The sequence below is a fragment of the Antedon mediterranea genome, chromosome 8, assembly GCF_964355755.1.
Source record: "Antedon mediterranea chromosome 8, ecAntMedi1.1, whole genome shotgun sequence".
In the NCBI taxonomy this organism is placed as follows: Eukaryota; Metazoa; Echinodermata; class Crinoidea; order Comatulida; family Antedonidae; genus Antedon; species Antedon mediterranea.
The window spans coordinates 8,495,952-8,522,945 of NC_092677.1; the positions used below are offsets into that span (position 1 = coordinate 8,495,952).

General features: G+C 35.1%; 2 protein-coding genes across 2 annotated transcripts; both read right to left on the reverse strand.

The window, feature by feature from the left end:
- Positions 1-243: 243 nt before the first annotated feature.
- On the reverse strand, positions 244-10,300 carry LOC140056915 (NFX1-type zinc finger-containing protein 1-like). Its single transcript, XM_072102439.1, has 4 exons — positions 10,258-10,300; positions 7,920-8,062; positions 7,282-7,493; positions 244-6,798 (listed from the first exon to the last, which is right to left on the reverse strand). Exons 2-4 carry the CDS (start codon positions 8,042-8,044, stop codon positions 1,613-1,615), a joined length of 5,523 nt encoding a protein of 1,840 aa, XP_071958540.1. The 5' UTR covers positions 8,045-8,062; positions 10,258-10,300; the 3' UTR covers positions 244-1,612.
- A 1,957-nt stretch (positions 10,301-12,257) lies between these two features.
- Positions 12,258-19,861, reverse strand: LOC140057589 (NFX1-type zinc finger-containing protein 1-like). Its single transcript, XM_072103304.1, has 4 exons — positions 19,737-19,861; positions 19,098-19,309; positions 18,502-18,588; positions 12,258-18,103 (listed from the first exon to the last, which is right to left on the reverse strand). The coding sequence occupies exons 1-4, from the start codon at positions 19,859-19,861 to the stop codon at positions 12,924-12,926; spliced, it is 5,604 nt and encodes a 1,867-aa protein (XP_071959405.1). The 3' UTR covers positions 12,258-12,923.
- Positions 19,862-26,994: the final 7,133 nt, after the last annotated feature.

Sequence of the window (26,994 nt, forward strand, 5' to 3'; positions counted from 1 at the left end):
GTAACATAATCAATGAGAATATTGCACACAGCATAAATGTTATCGTTGATGTCAGTACAAACATGTCGTCGATTTTCTGCTGATCACTAATGTAATGCACACATGGATAGACATACACACCGTCAACCAAACATTTGTGTTTACACCCACACAACTTGAAGCTTCATTAGTTAAATTGAATAACAACCGACTAATATAAGTTAATAACTATTAACAGATATAAAACAACTTAAAGATCACCTCTATTATATTCTTTAATATCTTCAAACATAATAAATCAACATACATAGGAAAATCAGTAGACCTAATTTATATCCGTTGTAAACTACCATTAATTTTGTTATTTTAATCAGTATAATAATCTGAAGTAAAGTTAGATTGTTAAATTATCAAATATCAAACGTGAAAAAAACACCAAAAATCGTATCACAAAAAAATTAATGTATTAAATGATGCCTCAATCTAAATATTTCTGTTTTTCTTTTAACAGCCATAGCCATTTTAAAACATTGCAAGCTAGCTACATTTTATAATTCTACTACCAAATATCATTTTTTAGATAGTTTAACGTTTAAAAGTCTAATAAGTAATTCTGTTTGAGATATTTGATATGATGCACTCAATACATTACAAGTGTGGAATCTTAGTATCCTGGTAAACTTTAAGCTAGGTTAAAATTGTTATATTTTATCCATGAAATTTGTATGTTTTTTTTTCATTTTCGTAAAATCAGGTTACTAAGAATTTATAGAATTTATTAGTAATAAAAGAAAAGAAAGGGTATAATTGAAAATACCCCTCCTCCAATGGACAAGCTATGATGGAAGATTTGATTTATACGGTTTATGTACAACTAACATCATGATTACTACCACTAACCAAATAGAAGAGAAACAGGATTTAAATAATCGTAAAATACTATAGGATATCAATTTAAATTCCCAACACAAAACGTAATTCTATAATTATTAAAACCATTACGCTCTTTACTCAATACTAACAAGAACATAATTCATTATGCCAGAAATTATTATTATGTATGATTAATTTAAATATCACTATTTGTTTATTTTATTCCGAATCTGTATATAAACTGCAAAAACAACAAATTCTGGATGACCATAATAATCCTTACAGAGAAGAATTAATTTTCACTGAGGTCCTAATTAATTGAATTATCATACATAATTGTAGACTAATTATCGATTGAATTATTGTATAGCATTGATATACTAACGTGCAGAAAACAATAAAATCGTTGTGTCTTATGAATGTTATTGATGTTCTTATTGATCATGACGTCGTTTGATTGGACTTGGTATATTATTATTTCCATCGAAGTCAGTATAGATGGATCTCACTTCTTTTTCTATAATTATCGTCCATAATAAACGGACCTTAATCGTTTGAATCGTCTTCCATCAGTTATTAAAACATATTGTCAAATCTATAATTTTCTAATTGGTTTGTTCTGACCAAGCAGCATAAGAAGCGCCATCCATTTCACGGGCTACTGTGTTATCATCTCGAAGGCGATGTTGTGTTCCTCCAATCTAGGATCCACAAGTACAGTAATAGAACTAATTTAATATTCTTGGGTCAGTCTCAATTATTAAAATATGTCGTTAAATCCATAATTTGCTAAATTTGTTTGTTCTGACCAAGCAGCGTAAGAAGCGCCATCCATTTCACGGGCTAGTATGTTGCCTTCTCGGAGTTGATAATTTGTTCCTCCAATATTCGATCCGCATTCTGGACACTTGCCTTCCGTCGTGGCACCGCCGCAGTCACCTATCGCATATACGTGTCCTTTTGGGCACTTAAACCAATGGCCCTTTGATAGACCCATCGCCTTTACAATTTGTACCCGTTCGTCATCTGATATTCCAGGAATACTGCCGCATTTCTCTCGTATTTTTTTCAAGCAAAAATTTATGGTCTTTATATCACCTTCTATTAGAGGTTTCACGCCAGCGACTCGTTTTTTAACCGTAGATAAATAATCCAATAATTCATCTTTACTAATTTTAGAAGTATGTAGTATGCTTTTAAGCACATATAATTCCATAAAGTATTTGATACGTTGAAGCTCTAGTGATATATCTTCCAGAAGTTGTTCACTAAACCGATTTCTTGGTTTAAGGATCCATTGTTTGCAGGTTTCAAGTTCTTTCTTTATCTTTGTCTCAAATTGTACATATCCTGAACAAATTTTGCCAAAACCTGCATTCTTAATCTTCTGCATCTCCAGAAGAAACTGCACTTTGTTCTTCATATCAGTAACCTGATCCGGTGTCTTCACTGTTTTGAGTTCAATATCAAGATGCCTATGTGATTCTGCATCAGATATTTTTGAAATTTCAATTGTCAGCTTCTGTTTATCCAAATATATTAGATGTTTATCTCCATTAATTTTTGCCTTTACATGTTCCACATCCATTTGTAATTGTTTTATGATATTGCCGTACCGCAGATTCATTCTAATTGGTGTTTTACACAATGGACAAAGTTTTGGCTGAACATCATTTTGTTGTTCGTCTTTTTCATCCATCCATGTATCTAGTGCTTCTGATTCTATAACGTGACCACACTTTTCCAGCTCAATGAATCTTGCATCAGGATCATCCTCGTTACCAAACATTATAGTGGTTAACTCTTTTTTATTGCATATCCGACACTTCTTGGGACACGGCTCACCGCAAAGACCAACACATGCATGACCACATGTTGTAAGGAGCTTCTTACATGGTTCATTGCATCTATCGCGATTGCAGGGTTGCCCACATTGTCTTTTACAAGTGTGATGTTCGCATTGCCATTCACACGGCATTGTGCAAGGTGTACACTCTTCTCCACATTTCCTAGGACATTTGCTATGAACACATCGGTTTTCACATGGTTTACTACATGGTGGACAATTGCGAGTACACGGTTCAAGACATTCGTGTCCACATACCAAAGTTCTGCCACATTTCGAACGACATTGTTGATGAAGACGACCATTTTTACAATCTCCACATTTTCCTTCACAAGTATGGTCACATTTCAAAGAGAATCCACATGGGTGAGAGCATTTTAATGGATCATCTACATAGCATTTGTATTCGCCATTATGCCCACAAGGCCATAGTTTACTGACAATCTGTTGACACCTACTTGTACATGGATGGCTGCATGTTTCATTACAGGCATGTCCACACTCTAATGTCTTTGGACAAGTTGACAAACAAGCGACTGTAGACACATCCTTGAAGCAAGGTACCTTCTGATTGTGCCCACAAGGTAAACATTTTGTCACTGAAACTTTGCATTCCTTCTCACACTTCTGGAAACATTTAAGTCTACAAGGATGTCCCATAGGGCATGTGACTCTGACACAGGCCTCACGGCAAATAACTTCTTTGTGTTCGGGGTCATATGGGTGGCATGGCAGCTTACAGGCGTGTCCGCATTTAAGTCTGCTAATACAAGGTACGTTGCAACCTCCTTCAGGGCATTTAGTGAAGTCACTTAGTTCACGTATTTCTACGCTTGTGTTTGTGTGGTTTTGACAACACAGTCGAATAGTTGGTCCAAGCAATTTTTGTTGTCGAAGTTCTTTGACAATCTTATTCCAGTTTTCGTCTTGGGCAGCAAGAAGTTTCATATTTCCTATGCAAAACAATCCTTTCTTTGCTCTCGATAATGCCACACACATCCTAGTCTTTTCTTTAAGAAAGCCAATTTTACCTGCCGCATTACTTCTGACAAGTGAAAGAAGAATGATCTCATTTTCTTCGCCTTGATAGTTATCAACGGCGCGGACGCAAACGCCTTTGAAAAACTGTGACTTCATTATTTTCTTGAACTGAAAGAGTTGACCCGTGTAGGTTGTAAGGATTGTAATTTCTGATGGTTTGTAGCCTTGTTGAATAAGGTACTTACAAAGATTTACCAAGAACTCAGCTTCAAAAATATTTGATTTACTAAGAGTATCGTTGACTGCAGTTTCTAACTGATTATGTTCAATAAAGAACATATTACTTGACACACCTTTAATATTACCATACTGAAGGACATTTGGGGCATCTAGAAGGCCAGTGTAAAAATAATTCTTCATAATTGATGATATTTCTGGTCTCATTCTATGTTGAATATTTAACCTCTGACAATCCATACCGTTCTTTACCATCCTTTCGAAAAGAGAGATCTCTAACTTGAACTCTTTGGCAAGATTATACACCGTTGGATTAGGTCTCAGTTGCTGGTGATCCCCAATCAATATAAGGTGTTCACAACCTTCAGTCAGACTTGACACTATATGAGCTTCTAGCACTTCTGCGGCCTCTTCTACAATGACGATCTTTGCCTGAATTCGTTGAAGCATATTTCTACATCGTGCCGCTCCAGTAGTGGTCATACCAATTACCTTAGCATCTCGCATCAAACGAAGATCCTCCTCTAATCCAATTTCTTGAAGTTGTTTTCCTAACGCATCATAATTGGCTTGATTTTGAAATAGCGTCTGACGTTCGTTGTTACAGTATTTCGATATCCAAAATCGGTATAGACGCCAACGATCATTCAGTTTGAGATTCCATATGTTACCAACTCTAGCAGCTTCAATCTCTCTCATTTTGTCAGAACTAAGCAGTTGTTTTTTGAGGTATCGTGATCTCCTCTTTTTATTTCCTGCTAATTGAAAGCCATCTTCATCTGCAACATGTTTCAGTGGGTCGTACGCAAGTTGACGTCTAACAGTTTTCTTTATTCTATCGATTTCCTTCACATTTACTTTTTCACCTGTTATGTCATCGTCGATATCAACGAGTCTCTGTTCGGTTAACAAATCAGCCTCTTCCGCAATATCCATTTCTTCGTTTTCTTCTTCTGTGGGTTCTTCGTCCGGATCGTGTACAATATTTTGAATGTCATCAACAACTAGGTCAGAAGCTTTATTATTCCCTGCCAATCCTAACCAAACCACCACTACATTGTCACTGTTTACTTCAAACTGCGTCAATGATTCGTAATGATCATCTGACATCCATGTTTCTAGGTAGATTTCACCGATAACACCAGTTGTTGTCACTTTTATTCTTTCCTCTGCTAGATTCATAACATCTCGTAATGCATGCATATCTCGAAGAATATCTCTTTTTCTATTAAGTATGGATATGGGTAATTCTTTTCGCTCTCTTGCTTTTTGTCGAAGCTGAGTTAAATTAAAGCTTTTCAAAGTTTCACTTTTACTTCTTCCACCAACGCGTACAATACCCGTTGGTTGAAATGAATGTATGCCTTCAAGAAATTGATCAAGAGCATGATTTGTGAAGCAGACTACGAATATAGGGCTGTGTTTTACTCTAGCACGAGCAGCATCAATCGTCCAACATTCACTGTTATGAAGCAATGCATGTACAATCTTTAACCCTATGTAGGTTTTACCAGTTCCAGGTGGACCTTGGATGACTGCAAACTCTTTCGTCAACGCTGTCCTAACAGCGTCAAATTGCGAGTCATCGAGTTGAAGAGCCGTGGCTGTTGGCCAATAATTACCAGCTATTCTTACAAGAAGTTTTGTAGTACCATCAACCAACGGTGATAGGTCATATGTCATAGTCCTGTTGTGACGTAGATACGATGGGGCATCGACTTCGTGGCGGGCTTCAATTATGTAACTTCTCATCGGCATGCTTGTTTCTGTAATTTCCTGCAAACTATGTAGTACGTGTCGGTAAGCTTCGAAGAAGGAAGATGTTTCAACCATGGTATAATGACGTTCGTTTAAGCCAAAGTCAACGTCGTTTTCAAATTTGATATCTAAGAAACCATTTTCAAGATCCTTTTCTTCTCTGTTTGCCACAGTAGCGAAACAAACTGTCTGGAAATCGTCTGGAGACAGGCATACAAGTGACCCATAAATCAAGCGCTTTGTGGATTGCCAGCGAACTCCCTTTAAGCGTGACACATCAAAGTGTACTCGGTATAAAATACAGTTATGTGAACACACTGGATACTCGATAGTGACGTCATTATACACCCGTATGTCAGTTATTCTTCTATGTTTGTCTTCTTTGTGTTGTAGGTATTCTCTGATGCCTTCTCGAAGTGGTCTCACCAAGTCCTCTCGAAGTAAACGGAACTGGACATCTAGGTAATGATCCACGTTTTCGTAACTACCGTCAAGTTTATTGTGTCGCAAATAAGGTCTGCGGTCTGCAGTAAGATCATTTAGTGTAGGGAATATTGATATTGTCCGGAAGTCATCTGGTGGAGGGGTTTCTTCATCCATATTGATCTTTTTTCTGCGTACAATCCTTACATTTTCTCCTTGATTTTTTTCAACAGCCTGAAAAAAATCCTCCAACTCTTTGTAACGCTCTAAAAAACACTCACCGATTAATCCTTCTCCAACTAATTCATCAATAGTTATTTTTATCAGCATTAATGAAGCTTTAAGCTCATGTGTAGAACTCGGAAGTTTTTCAACCAGTGTCCAAATTACAGTAATGATATCCTGTATTTCTACTTCATATTTCACCCTATCACTCCTTTCATCCTTTAGTGACATAATATGATGACTCATAACATATTTAATAAATGAAGATTTTTGAAGTTTACCTAAAAATGAATTCAACGAGGCTCTAGCAGTTGTACACTCGCACGCACTAACAATGGCGCGTAAAATTAAGGCGCACATATCTCTATTAATGTTATCCTCATTTAGAAGCTTCTGGAAGCCAAAACCGGTCGCTAGAACCTGCATAAGTATTTCTTCTTTTTCTTTACTCAGTAGTTCTTCTAGTCGTCTATAACCTATTAAAAAAAATGTTGTTCAAGTATACATTTAATAATAGAGTCTTTTGAATTAATGCTTCTGCATTGGAGACGAACGAAATTTGCCTTTTTTGTTGATCCAATAGATCGAAAGTACTAAAAATGGTACTTACAACGATCTATTCGATCAACAAAAAAGAAAAAAATCTCTTCTATAATATTAGGATCCAGATGAAATTGTTTCAAGAACGAAACTAAGTTTAGTATAAATATGACGTAAGAAAAAGATGTAAGGAGGTAATTTCAATCACGCTTCGATAAAACTATGCTTAACAGTAATTTGTATGTCCTGGATCGTGTTGTATAAAACATCATGGGCAATATAATCAATCATGTAAGATGTATACAGTTTTTATTTTCGCTTATTAAATTTTTTTTGGGATTATAATTTAGTAGTAGGAATATAGATAACAAAAAAAAATCTAAAATGAATGTACGGATATAATTAATAGAAAAAAATACCTGTTGGTCTTATTTCTCTCTTTGGTCGTGCGCCTTGATCATTTTGATTTGGATCATGACGATTTAGTGATCTATTTCGACTATATGCACGCCCTCCAAAACTATCATGGCCTTGATTGCCACTATTTCTACGACCTATCTGTTCACCAGTATGGTCGTCTACGTCTCTTCTATGATCACCGCCACCGTAACTGTCATGTTGACTGACGGGTCTGAAATAATCAGCAATTTTTTTTCAATTGAAGCAAAATCTATTTGACTCATTCATTCTTGATTTCAGATAAATACTCATAGAGAGATTCTTGGTCGTGAATTATTTAACATTGGAAGGTTGGAATTGTAGAATGGCTATACGGTAGTAAATGAAATTAAATTAGATTTTGAATAGGTTAGTACGGTAGTAAATAAATGTCTTCAAAGTGTATTATTATTACTAAATTTATATCTTGTTGGGAAATGATGAGCTTTTTTTAGTAGGATTATGGTTTAATCAGTAATTTGACAACGTAGCAACTGTAACACATAACACTATGGAATATTGTTGAAGTAACACATGGGTAACGTGCAATCATCATGCAAATAATAGTGCTTGTATCAAGATCATAATCAGAGGATTATTTTTAGAATTGTATAAGTACCTTTCTGTTGTTCTATAAGCAGGGTTTCTATTGCCATGTGACGCACTTTCACGTTCGCCTCCTCGACCACGACCACCGCGCTGACCTCGACCACGGTATCGATGTTGTCGGGACTGATCAGCCATTGTATGCCCATTTACGGACTACAAAATCAAAATCATGTTTTTGTATTTTATTTCAATATAACTGAGCAGTGATATGGTACTACTATAGGCGGAAAGTTATCCACTATGGTGCAATGGACTTTTATAATTTAAAGAAAATCACAAAGCACCTATTACTATTCCAAAAACAAATGATATAAAGTATACTAAATTGATAATGTGTGGGCATACATCCCTAGAAGAAGAAAATATAGGGTGGGAGACTGAAAGGTCAGCCTAGGACCTCCATTTGAAGTAGACAATCGGATTTACAAATGTGACATTTTGTTTACATTTTTCATCTTACTGATGACGTCATAAAGAAACACATTCATGTTAGTCACAAAACTCCGATAGTTTTCGATATCAACTTTTGATGTAGTATACTGTAGGCTAGTATGTATAAGCCTTTGTATTAGGGACTATGTCTAAATATGCCCGTCAGCCTATTTAGCTATCTAAGGAGGCTTACAAGACTCTCTCCAATCCAATTATAAAGACAGCAGGTACCAACCACGGATAATATCCTATCTTTTACCATAAGGTGCTCCCAATTAAGGACTCCCTCTTATTAGAGACCGACTAAAGATTTTTGTTCAACTAAACATTTTACTATAAACTTCCCGGAAAATTAAAGACTACTTTAATATACACTTTTTAAATTAATGTGTTTTTGGAGTAGAACAGCCATTAACAATTGGAACAAAAGCAAATGCTAGAGTTTTTATAGGACAAATAAACCCCGATTATTATCAAATTACCCTCACCTTTAGGACGCAGCCAGCGGAGCAAAATAACCATTCTAATACATTATAATTTCCCTAAAATTATAGTCTACACGTTCTGGCATTTACAGACATAGTAGCAGGCAACATTCAGAAAATGCAGGATGTTGATGGTGTATGATAAACGCCGTGGCTAAAGATACGGTACCGTATCTTTAGCCACGGCGTATAATAAATGCTTTTATGAATCCAGGAGTTGGGTAGTCGAGTGGGTATGAAACTTGACTGTCATACAGAGAGACCTGGGTTCAATTTCCGACAACTCAGAGTCTACTGTAAATGAGTAGGGCCTACCTGGTTGAAAATACTAGAGAGGATAAGGCGGCGTGCAAAGGGACTGTCCATCCTGCCACATGATGCCGAGGCTTAGTAAAATGAGCTCACTACCCTGTGTTCAGAATTGAATACGGGACCTTTATGTTTTCCAGACACGACACTCTCACTCACTCTATTGATAGCAGGCCCGTAGCCAGGGGGGGTTTTTATGGTTCGGGCGAACCCCCCCCCCCCCCTTTACAGCGAACCCCCCTTAACCAACTGCGAACCCCCATCCCCGACATGCCCAATACCTCACCCTCATCTCAAAAAATCCTCCAAATACGTGCCCCCACAGTACAAAAAGTTGTTTGTAAATTGAAAAAATCGTAAACTTGTTCGTGAACCTTCTTCTCTGTATGAGCGTCAACTAGTGATACATGTCTGTAAATTTCTAAAAGCTGCAAATGAATTGCCGATTTTAACCTGAAAAATAAATGTTTGGTCCCTGCATGTAACATGATATTGACGCGTCTCATAGCGTGCGCGCGCACGAACGATTCGTACAAAGGACACCGCCAGACAACTGCGTACCTATTGTTTAGATCACTGGCAGTCAGGCAGCATGCATAAAGTATATAGCCTTCCGACGTACATCAGTATTTATGTGTGACTATGAAGTATAATGTATCATAGAGGATTATAGTGAATATTAATATTTTACACTATAATATCTATGGTATCAAGTACTGTAGTTCACATTATGGCATCCGATTATTTTTTTTAGACCACCAGCCGATACGTACTAAATTGTATCAATATCACCTATTTACATATTTATATTCCTCAACAAATTGCTGTAAATAAATATTATAGATAGAGCTAGCAAATAGCATTTGCCTTCACCCAGTGTGCTTTTTTCGGGGCTGGATATACGTTCGCATTGAACTTGAACGCAAAACAAAATACGGAGTAAATGATCAAACAATCGCCGGTTCCGCACAGAGCACGCGCATCTAACATACGGCAACAAATATTTAGTGTCCGAACCCCCCCTTGACAGATCCTGGCTACGGCCCTGGATAGGCCTAGTATACTAGTTGGCCTCAGTAGGCCTAATTTAAGCCTATAAGCATGACATAATTTAGACCTTACCTTTCTTGTCGCCTTGCGTTTAGAATGCAGATAATTGAAATAACTGTTAAACTGTTAAATCAAGCTTACGAAATAAAATTATTTAGAAAATACCAAAAGGTACTGAAATGCCGGAAACTGGAATTTCCCATCTAACCACGCATGCGTAGTCGTTACGGTTCAGTGAATTTGAAAACAAATACAGTGCAACAGAGCAAGAATGTCCTAAAATTAAAATGCTGCCCTCTATAAATTGGGTAATGCTACAACCATGAAATCATCCTCACTACAGCAGTACTGATAAGGTTAATATTTTACATTAAGTATGATTTTAATAACTGGCTCACGTAGGTTAGGCCTTTATTTGGCTTTCGTAGGCCTATAATAACATTCGATAGATGAATAACTGATTGTCGCCTATATTGACTGACCTTCACAGATATGGCGTGCCGTGGATCGAGTGTTTATAGTAAAGTTAGATTGTTAAAGTTATCAAATATAAAACGTGAATAAACCACCAAAAATCGTATCACACAAAACTTGATGTATTAAATGATGCCTCAATCTAAATATTTCTGTTTTCTTTTAACAGTTTTGTTTTTATTGTCTTTTAAACATTACAACGTTTTAAAGTGGCGTCTTGATATGTAACACATAATGGTACTAGCTAAACGGTAATCAATTATTATTAACCCGTTTTACTAATATTTACACATGATATTTCTCCAGGTAATAATTACTATTTTCGATTATAATTTTAGGCCTATTATAATTCTAGCCATTTTAAAAATTGCAAGCTAGCTACATTTATCCTGCTACTAATCTAGATTAAAATCATTCAGACGGTTTACCATAAACATTGCGTTTAAAAGTCTAATAAATAATTCTGTTTGAGATATTTGATATGATAGACTCAATACATCACAAGTGTAGAATCTTAGTATCCTGGTAAACTTGAAGCTAGGTTAAAAGTGTTTATTTTATCCATGACATTTGTATGTTTTTTTTTTCATTTTCGTAAAATCAGGTTACTAAGAATTTATAGAATTTATTAGTAATAAAAGAAAAAGAAAGGGTATAATTGAAAATACCCCTCCTCCTATGGACAAGCTATGATGGAAGATTTGATTTATACGGTTTATGTACAACTAGCGTCGTCGTTTCTGCTGATCACTAATGTAATGCACACATGAATAGACATACACACCGTCAACCAAACATTTGTGTTTACACCCACACAACTTGAAGCTTCATTAGTTAAATTGAATAACAACCAACTAATATAAGTTAATAACTATTAACAGACTTAAAACAACTTAAAGATCACCTCTATTATATTCTTTAATATCTCCAAACATAATAAATCAACATACAGAGTAAAATCAGTAGACCTAATTTATATCCGTTGTCAACTACCATTAATTTTGTTATTTTAATCAGTAAAATAATCTGAAGTAAAGTTAGATTGTTAAAATTATCAAATACAAAACGTGAAAAAAACAACAAAAATCGTATCACAAAAAAATAATGTATTAAATGATGCCTCAATCTAAATATTTCTTCTTTTTTTTCAACAGTTTTGTTTTAATTGTCTTTTAAATATTACAGAGTTGTTTTAAAGTGGCGTCTCGTTATGTAACACATTATGGTACTCGGTAAAATAAAATAATCAATTATTATTAACCCGTTTTACCAACATTTACACATGATATTTCTCTCCAGGTAATAATTACTATTTTCGATTATAATTATAGGTCTATTATAATTCTAGTGATTTTAAAACATTGCAGGCTAGCTACATTTTATAATTCTACTACTAAATATCATTTTCTAGATTAGAATCATTCGGATGGTTTAACATAAAAACTGCATTGAAAAGTTTTGTTTGAGATATTTGATATGATACACTTAATACGGTAAGTGTGGAATCTTAGTATTGATTATTACCACTAAGCAAATAGAAGAGAAACAGGATTTAAATAATCGTAAAATACAATAGGATAACAATTTAAATACCCAACACAAAACATAATTCTAGAATTATTAAAACCATTACGCTCTTTACTCAATACTAACAAGAACAAATTCATTATGCCAGAAATTAATATTATGTATGATTCATTTAAATATCACTATTTATTTATTTTATTCCGAATCTGTATATACACTGCAAGAAACAACACATTCAGGATGACCCTAATAATCCTTACAGAGAAGAATTATTTTTCACTGAGGTCCTAATGAACTGAACTATCATACATATTGTAGACTAATTATCGATTGAATTATTGTATAGCATTGATATACTAACGTGCAGAAAACAATAAAATCGTTGTGTCTTATGAATGTTATTGATGTTCTTATTGATCATGACGTCGTTTGATTGGACTTGGTATATTATTATTTCCATCGAAATCAGTATAGATGGATCTCACTTCTTTTTCTATAATTATCGTCCATAATAGACGGACCTTAATCGTTTGAATCGTCTTCCATCAGTTATTAAAACATATTGTCAAATCTATAATTTTCTAAATTGGTTTGTTCTGACCAAGCAGCATAAGAAGCGCCATCTATTTCACGGGCTAGTGTGTTATCCTCTCGAAGGCGATGTTGTGTTCCTCCAATCTTGGATACACAAGTACAGTAATATAACTAATTTAATATTCTTGGGTCAGTCTCAATTATTAAAATATGTCGTTAAATCCATAATTTGCTAAATTTGTTTGTTCTGACCAAGCAGCGTAAGAAGCGCCATCCATTTCACGGGCTAGTATGTTGCCTTCTCGGAGTTGATAATTTGTTCCTCCAATATTCGATCCGCATTCTGGACACTTGCCTTCCGTCGTGGCACCGCCGCAGTCACCTATCGCATATACGTGTCCTTTTGGGCACTTAAACCAATGACCCTTTGATAGACCCATCGCCTTTACAATTTGTACCCGTTCGTCATCTGATATTCCAGGAATACTGCCGCATTTCTCTCTTATTTTTTTCAAGCAAAAATGTATGGTCTTTATATCACCTTCTATTAGAGGTTTCACGCCAGCGACTCGTTTTTTAACCGTAGATAAATAATCCAATAATTCATCTTTACTAATTTTAGAAGTATGTAGTATGCTTTTAAGCACATATAATTCCATAAAGTATTTGATACGCTGAAGCTCTAGTGATATATCTTCCAGAAGTTGTTCACTAAACCGATTTCTTGGTTTAAGGATCCATTGTTTGCAGGTTTCAAGTTCTTTCTTTATCTTTGTCTCAAATTTTACATATCCTGAACAAATTTTGCCATTACCTGCTTTTGTAATCTTTTCTAACTCCAAGAGAAACTGTACTTTGTTCTTCATATCAGTAACGTGATCCGGTGTCTTCAATGTTTTGAGTTCAATACTAAGATATCTACGCGACTCTGCATCAGAAACTCTTGAAATTTTAATTTCCAGCATTTCTTTATCCAAATCTATTTGATGTTTATCTCCATTAATTTTTGCCTTTACACATTCCACATCCCATTGTAATTGTTTTATGATATTGCCGTACCGCAGGTTCCTTCTAATTGGTGTTCTACACGCTGGACAAAGTTTTGGCTGAACATCGTTTTGTTGTTCGTCTTTTTTATCCATCCAAAAGTCCAGTCCTTCTGATTCTATAACGTGACCACAGTCTTCCAACTCAATAAATCTGACATCAGGATCTTCCTCGTTACCAAACAGTATAGCGGTCAACTCCTCTGTATCGCATTTCCGACATTTCTTAGGACACGGTTCACCGCAAAGACCAACACATGCATGACCACACTTTATAAGCTTCTTACATGGTTCATTGCATCTATCTCGATTGCAGAGTTGCCCACATTGTCTGGTACAAGTTTGATGTTCGCATTTCCATTCACATGGCATTGTACAAGGTGTACATTCATCTCCACATTTCCTAGGACATTTGCTATGGACGCATCGGTTTTCACATGGTTTACTACACGGTGGACAATTGCGTGTGCATGGTTCAAGACATTCGTGTCCACATACCAAAGTCCTGCCACATTTTGACCGACATTGTTGATGAAGACGACCATTTTTACAATCTCCACATTTTCCTTCACAAGTATGGTCACATTTCAAAGAGAATCCACATGGGTGAGAGCATTTTAACGGATCATCTACATAGCATTTGTATTCGCCATTATGCCCACAAGGCCATAGTTTACTGACAATCTGTTGACACCTACTTGTACATGGCTGGCTGCATCTTTCTTTACAGGCATGTCCACACTCTAATGTCTTTGGACAAGCTGACGAACAAGCGACTGTAGACACATCCTTGAAACAGGGTACCTTCTGATTGTGCCCACAAGGCAAACATTTTGTCACTGAAACTTTGCATTCCTTCTCACACTTCTGGAAACATTTAAGTCTACAAGGATGTCCCATAGGGCATGTGACTCTGACACAGGCCTCACGGCAAATAACTTCTTTGTGTTCGGGGTCATATGGGTGGCATGGCAGCTTACAGACGTGTCCGCATTTAAGTCTGCTAATACAAGGTACGTTGCAACCTCCTTCTGGGCATTTAGTGAAGTCACTTAGTTCACATATTTCTACGCTTGTGTTTGTGTGGTTTTGACAACACAATCGAATAGTTGGTCCAAGCATTTTTTTTTGTCGAAGTTCTTTGACAATCTTGTTCCAGTTTTCGTCTTGGGTAGCAAGAAGTTTCATATTTCCGATGCAAAACAATCCTTTCTTTGCTCTCGATAATGCTACACACATCCTAGTCTTTTCTTTAAGAAAGCCAATTTTACCAGCCGCATTGCTTCTTACAAGTGAAAGAAGAATGATCTCATTTTCTTCGCCTTGATAGTTATCAACGGCGCAGACGCGAACGCCTTTGAAAAACTTTGACTTCATTATTTTCTTGAACTGAAAGAGTTGACCCGTGTAGGTTGTAAGGATTGTAATCTCTGATGGTTCATAGCCTTGTTGAATAAGGTATTTACAAAAATTTACCAAGAACTCAGCTTCAAAAATATTTGATTTACTAAGAGTATCGTTGACTGCAGTTTCGAACTGATTATGTTCAATAAAGAACATATTACTTGACACGCCTTTAATATTACCATACTGAAGGACATTTGGGGCATCTAGAAGGCCTTTGTAAAAGTAATTCTTCATAATTGATGATATTTCTGGTCTCATTCTATGTTGAATATCCAACCTCTGACAATCCATGCCGTTCTTTACCATCCTTTCGAAAAGAGAGATCTCTAAATTGAACTGTTTGGCAAGATTATACACCGCCGGATTAGGTCTCAGTTGCTGGTGATCTCCAATCAATATGAGGTGTTCACACCCTTCAGTAAGACTTGACACTATATGAGCTTCTAGCACTTCTGCGGCCTCTTCTACAATTACGATCTTTGCCTGAATACGTTGAAGCATATTTCTACATCGTGCCGCTCCGGTAGTGGTCATACCAATTACCTTAGCATCTCGCATCAAACGAAGATCCTCCTCTAATCTGACTTCTTGAAGTTCTTTTCCTAACGCATCATAATTGGCTTGATTTTGAAATAGGGTCTGACGTTCGTAGTTACAGTATTTCGATATCCAAAATCGGTATAGACCCCAACGATCGTTCAGTTCGAGATTCCATATGTTTCCAACTCTAGCAGCTTCAATCTCTGTCATTTTGTCAGAACTATGCAGTCGTTTTTTTAGGTATTGTGATCTCGTCTTTTTATCTCCAGCTAATTGAAAACCATCTTCATCTGCAAACTGTTTCAGTGGGTCGTACGCAAGTTGACGTCTAACAGTATTCTTTATTCTATCAATTTCCTTCACATTTACTTTTTCACCTTTAACATCATCGATATCAACGAGTCTCTGTTCGGTTAGCAAATCAGCCTCTTCTGCAAAATCCATTTCTTCGTTTTCTTCTTCTGTTTGTTCTTCGTCCGGGTCGTGTACAATGTTTTGAATGTCATCAAATACTATGTCGGAAGCTATATTATTCCCTGCTAATCCTAACCAAGCCACCACTGCATTGTCACTGTTTACTTCAAACTGCGTCAATAATTCGTAATGATCATCTGACATCCATGTTTCTAGGTAGATTTCACCGATAACACCAGTTGTTGTCACTTTTATTCTTTCCTCTGCTAGATTCATAACATCTCGTAATGCATGCATATCTCGAAGAATATCTCTTTTTCTATTAAGTATGGATATGGGTAATTCTTTTCGCTCTCTTGCTTTTTGTCGAAGCTGAGTTAGATTGAAGCTTTTCAAAGTTTCACTATTACTTCTTCCACCAACCCGTACTATACCCGTTGGTTGAAATGAGTGTATGCCTTCAAGAAATTGATCAAGCGCATGGTTTGTGAAGCAGACTACGAATATAGGGCTGTGTTTTACTCTAGCACGAGCAGCGTCAATCGTCCAACATTCACTGTTATGAAGCAATGCATGTACAATCTTTAACCCTATGTAGGTTTTACCAGTTCCAGGTGGACCTTGGATGACTGCAAACTCTTTCGTCAACGCTGTCCTAACAGCGTCAAATTGCGAGTCATCGAGTTGAAGAGCCGTGGCTGTTGGCCAAGAATTACCAGCTATTCTTACAAGAAGTTTTGTAGTACCATCAACCAACGGTGATAGGTCATATGTCATATTTCTGTTGTGACGTAGATACGATGGGGCATCGACTTCGTGACGGGCTTTAATTATGTAGCTTCTCATCGGCATGCTTGTTTCTGTAATTTCCTGCAAACTGTGTAGTACGTGTCTGTAAGCTTCGAAGAAGGAAGATGTTTCAACCATGGTATAATGACGTTCGTTTAAGCCAAAGTCAACGTCGTTTTCAAATTTGATTTCTAAGAAACCATTTTCAAGATCCTTTACTTCTCTATTTGCCACAGTAGCGAAACAAACTGTCTGGAAATCGTCTGGAGACAGGCATACAAGTGACCCATAAATCAAGCGCTTTGTGGATTGCCAGCGAACTCCCTTTAAGCGTGACACATCAAAGCGTACTCGGTATAAAATACAGTCATGTGAACACACTGGATACTCGATAGTTACGTCATTATACACTCGTATGTCAGTTATTCTTCTATGTTTGTCGTCTTTGTGCTGTAAGTATTCTCTGATGCCTTCTCGAAGTGGTCTCACCAAGTCCTCTCGAAGTAATCGGAACTGGACATCTAGATAATGATCCACGTTATCGTAACTACCGTCAAGTTTATTGCGTCGCAAATAAGGTCTGTGGTCTGCTGTTAGATCATATAGTGTAGGAAATATTGATATTGCCCGAAAGTCGTCTGGTGGAGGGGTTTCTTCATCCACATTGACCTTTTTTCTGCGTACACTCTTTTCATTTTCTCCTTGAGTATTTTCAACAGCATGAAAATATTCATTCAATTCTTTGTAACGTTCTAAACAGCACTCACTAATTAATCCTTCTCCAACTAATTCATCAATGGTTGGCTGCAGCAACAGTAATGAAGCTTTAAGCTCATGTGTAGAACTTGGCAGTTTTTCAACCAGTGTCCAAATTACGGTAATAATATCTTGTATTTCTACCTCATATGTTATCCTATGATTCCTTTCATTCTTTAGTGACATAACATGGTGCATCATAATATTTTTAATAAAAATAGATTTCTGAAGTTTACCTAAAAATGAATTCAACGAGGCTCTAGAAGTTGTACACTCGCACGCACTAACAATGGCGCGTAAAATTAAGGCGCACATATCTCTATTAATGTTATCCTCATTTAGAAGCTTCTGGAAGCCAAAACCGGTCGCTAGAACCTGCATAAGTATTTCTTCTTTTTCTTTACTCAGTAGTTCTTCTAGTCGTCTATAACCTATTAAAAAATGTTTTTCAAATATACATTTAATAAGTCTTTTGAATTAATTCTTCTGCATTGGAGACGAACGAAACAAACACAAGAGAAATGTGTCTTTTTTGTTGATCCAATATATCGAAAGTACTAAAAATGGTACTTAAAACGATATATTGGATCAACAAAAAAGAAAAAAATCTCTTCTATAATATTAGGATCCAGATGAAATTGTTTCAAGAACGAAACTAACTTTAATATAAATATGACGTAAGAAAAAGATGTAAGGAGGTAATTTCAATCACGCTACGATAAAACTATGCTTAACAGTAATCTGTATGTCCTGGATCGTTTTGTATAATAACATATGGGCAATATAATCTATCATGTAATGTATACAGTTTCTATTTTTGTTTATTTACATTTCTTTTTGAGATTACAATTTGTAGTAGGCATATAGACAACCTTAAAAAAATCCAAATGAATGTAGTCTTCTAGTCGTCTATACCCTATTTTAAAAAGAATTGTTGTTCAAGTATACATTTAATAATACAGGTACACTCTTTTGAATTTATGTTTCGGCATTGGACACGAACGAAACAAATAGAAGTGAAATCTGTCTTCTTTTTTGATCCAATAGATCGAAGTACTAAAAATGGTACTTATAACGATCTATTGGATCAACAAAATAAAGAAAAAATTCTTTTCTATAATATTAGGATCCAGATGAAATTGTTTCAAGAACGAAACAAAGTTTAATATAAATATGACGTAAGAAAAAGATGTAAGGAGGTAATTTCAATCACGCTACGATAAAACTATGCTTAACAGTAATCTGTATGTCCTGGATCGTGTTGTATATAACATATGGGCAATATAATCTATCATGTAATGTATACAGTTTCTATTTTCGTTTATTTACATTTCTTTTTGAGATTACAATTTGTAGTAGGCATATAGACAACTTTAAAAAAAAAATCCAAAATGAATGTACGGATATAATTAATAGAAAAAATACCTGTTGGTCTTATTTCTCTCTTAGGTCGTGCTCCTTGATAGTTTTGATTTGGATCTTGTCGATTTAGTGATCTATTTCGACTATGTGCACGCCCTCCAAAACTATCATGGCCTTGATTGTCACTATTTCTACGGCCTATCTGTTCGCCAGTTTGGTCGTCTACGTCTCTTCTATGACCACCACCACCGTAACTGTCATGTTGACTTACAGGTCTGAAATAATCAACCGTTATTTTTCAATTGAAGAAAATTCTATTTTATTCATTCATTCTCTATTTCAGATAAATATTCGTAGACATTTCCTGGTTTAACATTGGACGGTTTGAGATTGTAGAATATCTATACGGCAGTAAATTAAATTAAACTAGATTTTGATTCGTCACTTGGACGAATTAGAGGTTAGTACGGTACTAAATAAATGTCTTCCCAGTGTATTATTATTACTAAATTGATATCTTGTTGGGAAATGATGAGCTTTTTTTAGTGGTATTATGGTTTAATCAGTTGCAATTTTACAATGTAGCAACTGTAGTGTAACACGTAACACAAAACTTGTTGGGTAAAGTGCAATCATCATGCAAATAATAGTGCTTGTATCAACATCATAATCAGAGGATTATCTTTAGAATTGTATAAGTACCTTTCTGTCGATCTATACGCAGGGTTTCCATGTGACGCACTTCTACGTTCACCTCCTCGACCACCACCACGACGTTGACGTCGACCACGGTATCGATGTTGTCGGGACTGATTGGCATCAGCCATTGTAGCCTATGCCCATTTACGGACTACAAATCAAAACCATGTTTTTATATTTATTTCAATTTACCTAAGAAGTGATTTGGTACTACTATAGGCGGAAAGTTATCCACTATGGTTCAATTGACTTTTATAATTTAAAGCACAATTAGGTAACAAAGTAATTCACAAAACACCTAGACGATTACTATATTCCAATAACAAATGATATAAAGTATACTGAATTGATAATGTGTGGGCAAACATCCCAAGAAGACACTTTGAATTAGATAGTTAGATATAGAGTGGAAGTCTAGGACCTCTATTTGAAGTATATCGGATTTACAAATTTGAGATTGTTTACATTTGTCATCTTACTGATGACGTCATAAAGAAACACATTCATGTTAGTCACAAAACTCCGATAGTTTTCGATATCAACTTTTGATGTAGTATACTGTAGGCTAGTATGTATAAGCCTTTGTATTATGGCCTATGTCTAAATATGCCCGTCAGCCTATTTAGCTATCTAAGGAGGCTTACAAGACTCTCTCCAATCCAATTATAAAGACAGCAGGTACCAACCACGGATAATATCCTATCTTTTACCATAAGGTGCTCCCTTTAATTAGAGACCGACTAAAGATTTTGGTTCAACTAAACATTTTACTATAAATTTCCAGGAAAATTCAAGACTACTGTTTTTGTACTGTGTTTTTGGAATAAAACAGCGATTGAAAATTATTTATAGGACAAATAAACCCGGATTAGTATCAAATTACCTTCACCCTGATAGGCCTAGTATACTAGTTGGCCTCAGTAGGCCTAAGCCCATAAGCATGACATAATTTAGATCTTACCTTTCTTGTCGCCTTGCGTTTAAAATGCAGATATTGAAATACCTGTTAAACTGTTAAATCAAGCTTACGAAATAAAATTATTTAGAAAATTCAAAATTTTACTGAAGTGCCGGAAACTGGAATTTCCCATCTAACCACGCATGCGTAGTCGTTGTGGTTCAGTGAATTTGACAACTTATTAATAATGATAAGGTTAATATTTTACATTAAGTATGATTTTAATAACTGGCTTACGTAGGTTTAGGCTACAGATAAAAATTGATAGATACTAGGCCTATTTGGCTTTTGCTTAATAACATTCGATAGATAAATACGCTGCATTAGAGCAGGGAGATGTAATGTATTTTACATCTCCCTGATTAGAGCAACTGATTGTCGCTTTTACTGACCTTCCCAGACAAGACCATGATATAAACAAGATATCATTATTCATCATGGTATCATAAATATCTCATACTATGATATCATACCCATGATACAATTTATATATCAGTCTGGTATTAGAAACTTCTCATTTTATGATATCAATCGGATGATCTCACAACGATCACAAATTTATGTCAGGTTCTGATTTCATATGACGTAGGCCTACTAACAGCTGATGTTTTTTTTTAAATCAATGTTTGAATCTCTTTGTGCAATAAAAAAATGTATAGACCATTCCCCCACGCGCCCTCCCCACTACCCCATTACCTCCTGATACCCCCTGGGACATGACTTCCACTGATTTTGCGCGTGGAACCATTCACAAAAATATGGGTGTGCCGTGGAGACGAGTGTTGCGTGTGTGCGGGGGTGGTGAGGGGATGTGCATTCACATGATTTGGGGAAATAGAACAATAAATATGTTGTGTGTAAACAACGTTTTTTTTTTCTATTACCAAAGATATTGTTGTTTGATGGCAATGACACCATGCCCTTTTCTCCCATCTCCTCACTATAGGCCCTGTGGATTTCTTCCGAGAGGTATTAAAAATGCTAACTACAAGAATACTGGTCATGTGCCATGGAATTGATCGTTAAATGTAGCCTCATTATGTGTCTACAAGATTACTTGTCATGTGCCATGGAATTGATCGTTAAATGTAGCCTCATTATGTGTCTACAAGATTACTTGTCATGTGCAATGGATTATCATTATCATTATATGCTAACATTTTTTTAGTTCATTTGGTTTATTAAAAAGAAATTTCTAAATTCACCTAATCCTACTTCAAATAGATATATTGCATATTATACATAATTGCAAATCTACAATTCAACAACAGGCTTATAACAGAGTGTAGCTTTTAAGTTACGTCCAGTTGAGAGTGATTGCGTCATCAATTAGTATGAAGAATATCAAATGTTTAATTAATCAGCGGACCGTCGTATATCCGCCGAGGTGGTTTGATTACCGAACGGCATAAATTGTAACTAAATGATGTTCTTTGAAATGGCAGACTTGATTAAAAGAAAGGTTTACGAGTTGAAACGTGAAGGTGCAACACATATGTGAATGTCCTGTTGACGATAATGATGTTAATATTAATGATATTGATGATATTATGATAATTATGATATGTATGGTGATTTTGATGATGATATTGATGATAAGATTAATGAGGATAATTATGTTTTAAAGGTGATATTGATGACGATATTGAGGATGATATTGATGATAAATATTGATGATAATTATTAATGATGATATTGATGATAAGATTAATGAAGATAATTATATTTTGATGGTGATGATTGATGATAATAATGATGATATTGATTATAAGATCAGATTATAATTATATTTCTGATGATGATATTGATGGTAATATTAATGATGATATTGATGATAAGATTGATTAATGATATAATTATATTTTGATGGCGATATTGATGATAATAATGATGATATTGGTGATAGGATTAGTGATGATAATTATGTTACGTTTTTGATGTTGATATTGATGATAAGAATATTTTATATATAGATTATGTTTTGGGATGGTGATATTGATGATATTGATAGGACTAGTGATGATAATTATGTTTTTTATGGTGATATTGATTATAATGATGATGATATTGATGATAAGATTAATGAGGATAATTATGTTTTTGATGGTGTATTGATGATAATGATGATACTGATAGTGATATAAAGTCGGCAAAAAAACAATTGCTTGTAATCGCAATTAGTGGGGTTATTCTTGATTACAATCATAAGTCATGATATGTGAATATGACGATACTGATGATAATGTTGACGATGCTGATACTATCTCATGACAAAACATAAGAATTCATCTGTAAAATTTCATTTGAACGATTGATATGGAGGCTCGTAGCGTCATGACTAGAATGAAGTAAACAGCAATGTACTCTCCACTCAACCATTCATTCGGAATGTATTGATATTAATTAGTGGCCTATCAGAGAACAGTAAAACAACCACGGGAATAGAGCATCAATCGACTGGGTATTTACATTAAATTGACGTCGAACTCACTTTAATTTCCAAGTATACATTTCTAAATCATCTCAGCTGTAAATCAAGATGATACTTAATACTAGGATGCGTTTACTCCGTTTGTTGACATGCAAACTTTCAAATAAACTCATGAATATTATCTAAAAACAGAAAGTACACGAGTTGTGTTGTCTGCTTAACACAACGAGGAAATGGGAGCAACGCTGTTGAACGTGAACAGCATAATTAAAGAGTTTTCTTCGGGTCATTTCATTATTATTTATTTTTATATCAACTAAGAAGCATACAAAACATTACACGGATACAAGAAACAGTGGATAGGCAATAACGAGCAATTGAGTGAAGACGAGAAAATCGTCATCATACTTCGTTACCACCAGCTATTCAGACGGTTGTTGTAAGCCACTGTTGTATCAGGGAATAGTGTTCCCTATTTCATGGTTGTATCCAGAGGAGAAACGGAGACTTATGCTGTATACTGTTATCTTTTATGTTATTTAAAGGTGTCAGTGTAGAACTACCGTAATTGATTATCTAAATATTCTTTTACGATGGACACATTTAGATAATTTAGATAATAACATTTTACTGTTATCGAAATTGGTTTTCGCTGCAATGGCGCATACGGACAATTCTTGCATTGTTACTAATCTGTCTGGATTTCATTTAGCAAAGGATTTAGAAGATTTTATTGATAACAACATGACTATTACCAGATTTAGTGACGTTTATATTTCGTACTTAAAGAACATTTACATATTCTTGTTAGTGTTTGGTTTACTTAACAATGCGGTATTTCTTTACGTAATGTTTCACGTACAACGTATGCACAGTGGCACAAACGCTCTCCTCAGCAGCTTGGCTATGTCTGATATGATATTTCTGTTGTTTGCAGTCGGCGAGAAAATAATTCATCAGGGCTGTTATTTTTACGATGTGTTTAATGTTGCCTTCTTTGTTGTAACACAAATTGTGATTGAGACAGCGTATCATTCGTCTTTGTTATCTATAACGCTTGTTGCTTATGTTCGCTATTACTCAATTTTCAAACACAAAATCGAGAGAAACCCATCATTTCTAAGACGGTTTCTGAAACGATATCGAACGTTATCATTCTTAAACCTCGAAACGACAAATAAGCAAATATTATTCGTGTGGATTTTTGGATTTTTCTTTTCGTTGATACTACTACCGTTAAAACTTAATTTCAAAACTAACTGCATAATCTGGCCTGATAATATATTGTACTCTGAGTACCCGAGGGTACTCATTGAACGCCAAAACCCAGAGGGTGTTTGGCGGGCCTATGGGAGCATAATGGAAGGATTGCCGTTTGCCTTAGCATTTGGTTTTAGCTGTAACTGTTATTTTAAATTGATTCGATCGTATTCTGAACATATCAATAACTCGGGTATTGATGGTAGACACAAAAAGCGCCGTCGCCGCTTAACCACGATGCTTGCTTTTAACTCAGCTATTTATTTTACTTGTTTGGCACCATATTGCGTTCCATACCTCATTGGAGGTGTTGTATATATGTTTGATCAATCTATAGGAGAGTCAATTATTGAATATTTCAATTTTGGAGGATCGATTGGTGATTGGTTTTTTGGTGCTTTATATTTGAACGCTGCCATCTCAGCATCTTTGTATACTACCATTAGCCCTAGTTACAGGCGAGCATATCGCGAGGCACTGTGTAGTCATTGCCAACATTCATAAAAAAAAAAGAGGCATTGATACCCAAAAATGTTATAATTCTTGATTTAGATATTGCGAGGCATTGGGGCCTAACTGATCAAAGTTCTACGGCGATTGTTATTGGTTAAAAGTTTGTCATACAGTTGGGTTGAAATCACCAGTAGAGTATACAAAGGAGTGATGTCTGGGCCTTAACGAAATTTATCTGATTTATAGGCCTACCTTAATTAGTACGGTAGTTAGTAGAAATATATAATTTTATTGCATTATTTAATTATTACATTATTACAAGTTATGTTACTTCGCGTAGATGTAAATAACATCGAGAGTGATAGACTGGATATATTTTCCACCACTCTGCAAGTACAGCACTGCCATAATAATAATGATGCCTAATATTCTTTTTGAATGTAACACCTCAGATGTTGCATAACTGAATTATCTATTCGCGACAGAACGAGAACGGATGGGGACCCTCCAAAGAAATTGCATTTTATTTGTCAGGCATTTGTATGATTTGTTTTTTATTTTGATTTTTAAATGTGCCTTGAGCACTCTTCAGTGTTATGTGCGCTATAAAAATCCTGTTATTATATTAATTATTATATTCTCAAAACGAGTTTGGAGCTCTGCTTTGTTTAGCCTCCGAATGTGAATTTTTCTTTGTATAATATTCCTGTAGTGTTTATCTTTCATACTGCATTGTCATGTCATTGTGTGCATTGTATTAATATCTTATTACATTTGTGTTTTTCTTCTACGTCGTTTAAAGCCTTTTTTAAAATAAATTAAATCATTAATTATCAGCTCATCTGTTTATCTCGTTGCATTTAATAATTTAGTGATATTAACGGACGAGTAACCTTTTGAAAATAATTAATAACATCAAGCCTTGATAGAATTTCCTTCAACAATTATTTTTCCAATTTCCTTCTTGCTTCGCCTATTATTTCAATTCTGATATCAACTTATATTACTATTTTGTACTGTACAGCCCAACTCATCCTAATTCAACATTCGTTTTAGTGATTTGAAAATTGTATCTCACTTAATATTGGTAAAAAGATAAAAATACTTTGGCAAACATACGTTTGATACGTATATAATGCTTGTGCTCGAAATACATGTATACAATTAGAAACGTCGACTAGTGGACTTACATTTAAAAAAGACAATAAAGACCAATCGGGGCAAGTCTAACTAGTCTGCCACAAGCTTTTTTAGGCCTTTTTAGATAAGCTTGGTTCCCACTAGAACGTAACGCAAGGACGTAAACGCAACGCAAGCGTTTTAACCAATGACAAGCGAAGTTATAGACAGTTAGCAATCACAAGCGAATAAGCCATCGCTTGTGATTGGTCAATTCACTTGAGTTGCATTACGTCCTTGTGTTGCGTCGCTAGTAGGAACCACGCTTGAGGCTAATATTGTTTGTTTTGTTTTTCTTATAAATTTAAAGAATAAATGTTTAATTGAATTTAAATTGAATATGCGTTGCAGACACGTACATTGAATTGATTAATTAAAAACACAAACAAGTTCTATCCGATTTTCTCCTCCGATTTATGGTTGACCGATTTGTATATTTTAAATATCAAGTATCGTGAACTTTTCCCTACTTTTTGTGTTTACATGTATTCGTTTACGGCAGACATATTTAAATCATAACTCAGAAAAATATTGTAAACAAAGAAATCCACGAACTTTAACAACTTTGCGTGTTGTGAGAAAGTCGAGAGCATTAATATTTGTATAACCATGGACCATGTCCATAAAAAAAACCATAATTGTAAACTCATCTTAGAATAAACTATTAAAATGTTCAGTTCTTTTTGACGTGCACATTTTATTCACTATAAAATTATTTAAGGAAAATGATCAATACTGTATCCGGTTTTATTTCGTCAGTTTGTTTGTGTTTTATTGATTTCCACGTAGTAAAATAAATTCAATGTCAATACGAGTTGTAATAATGATAAAAAGGGAAGAATATTATCAAACTAAAATGTGTACGTTACGCTGGTATTAAAAAAACGTCTGACATTTAAAACTACAATGAAAGTATTTTTGTAGTGTCACTAAGAATATCACACATATAATTAGCACTATACAGGTGGTTATGTGTTGCT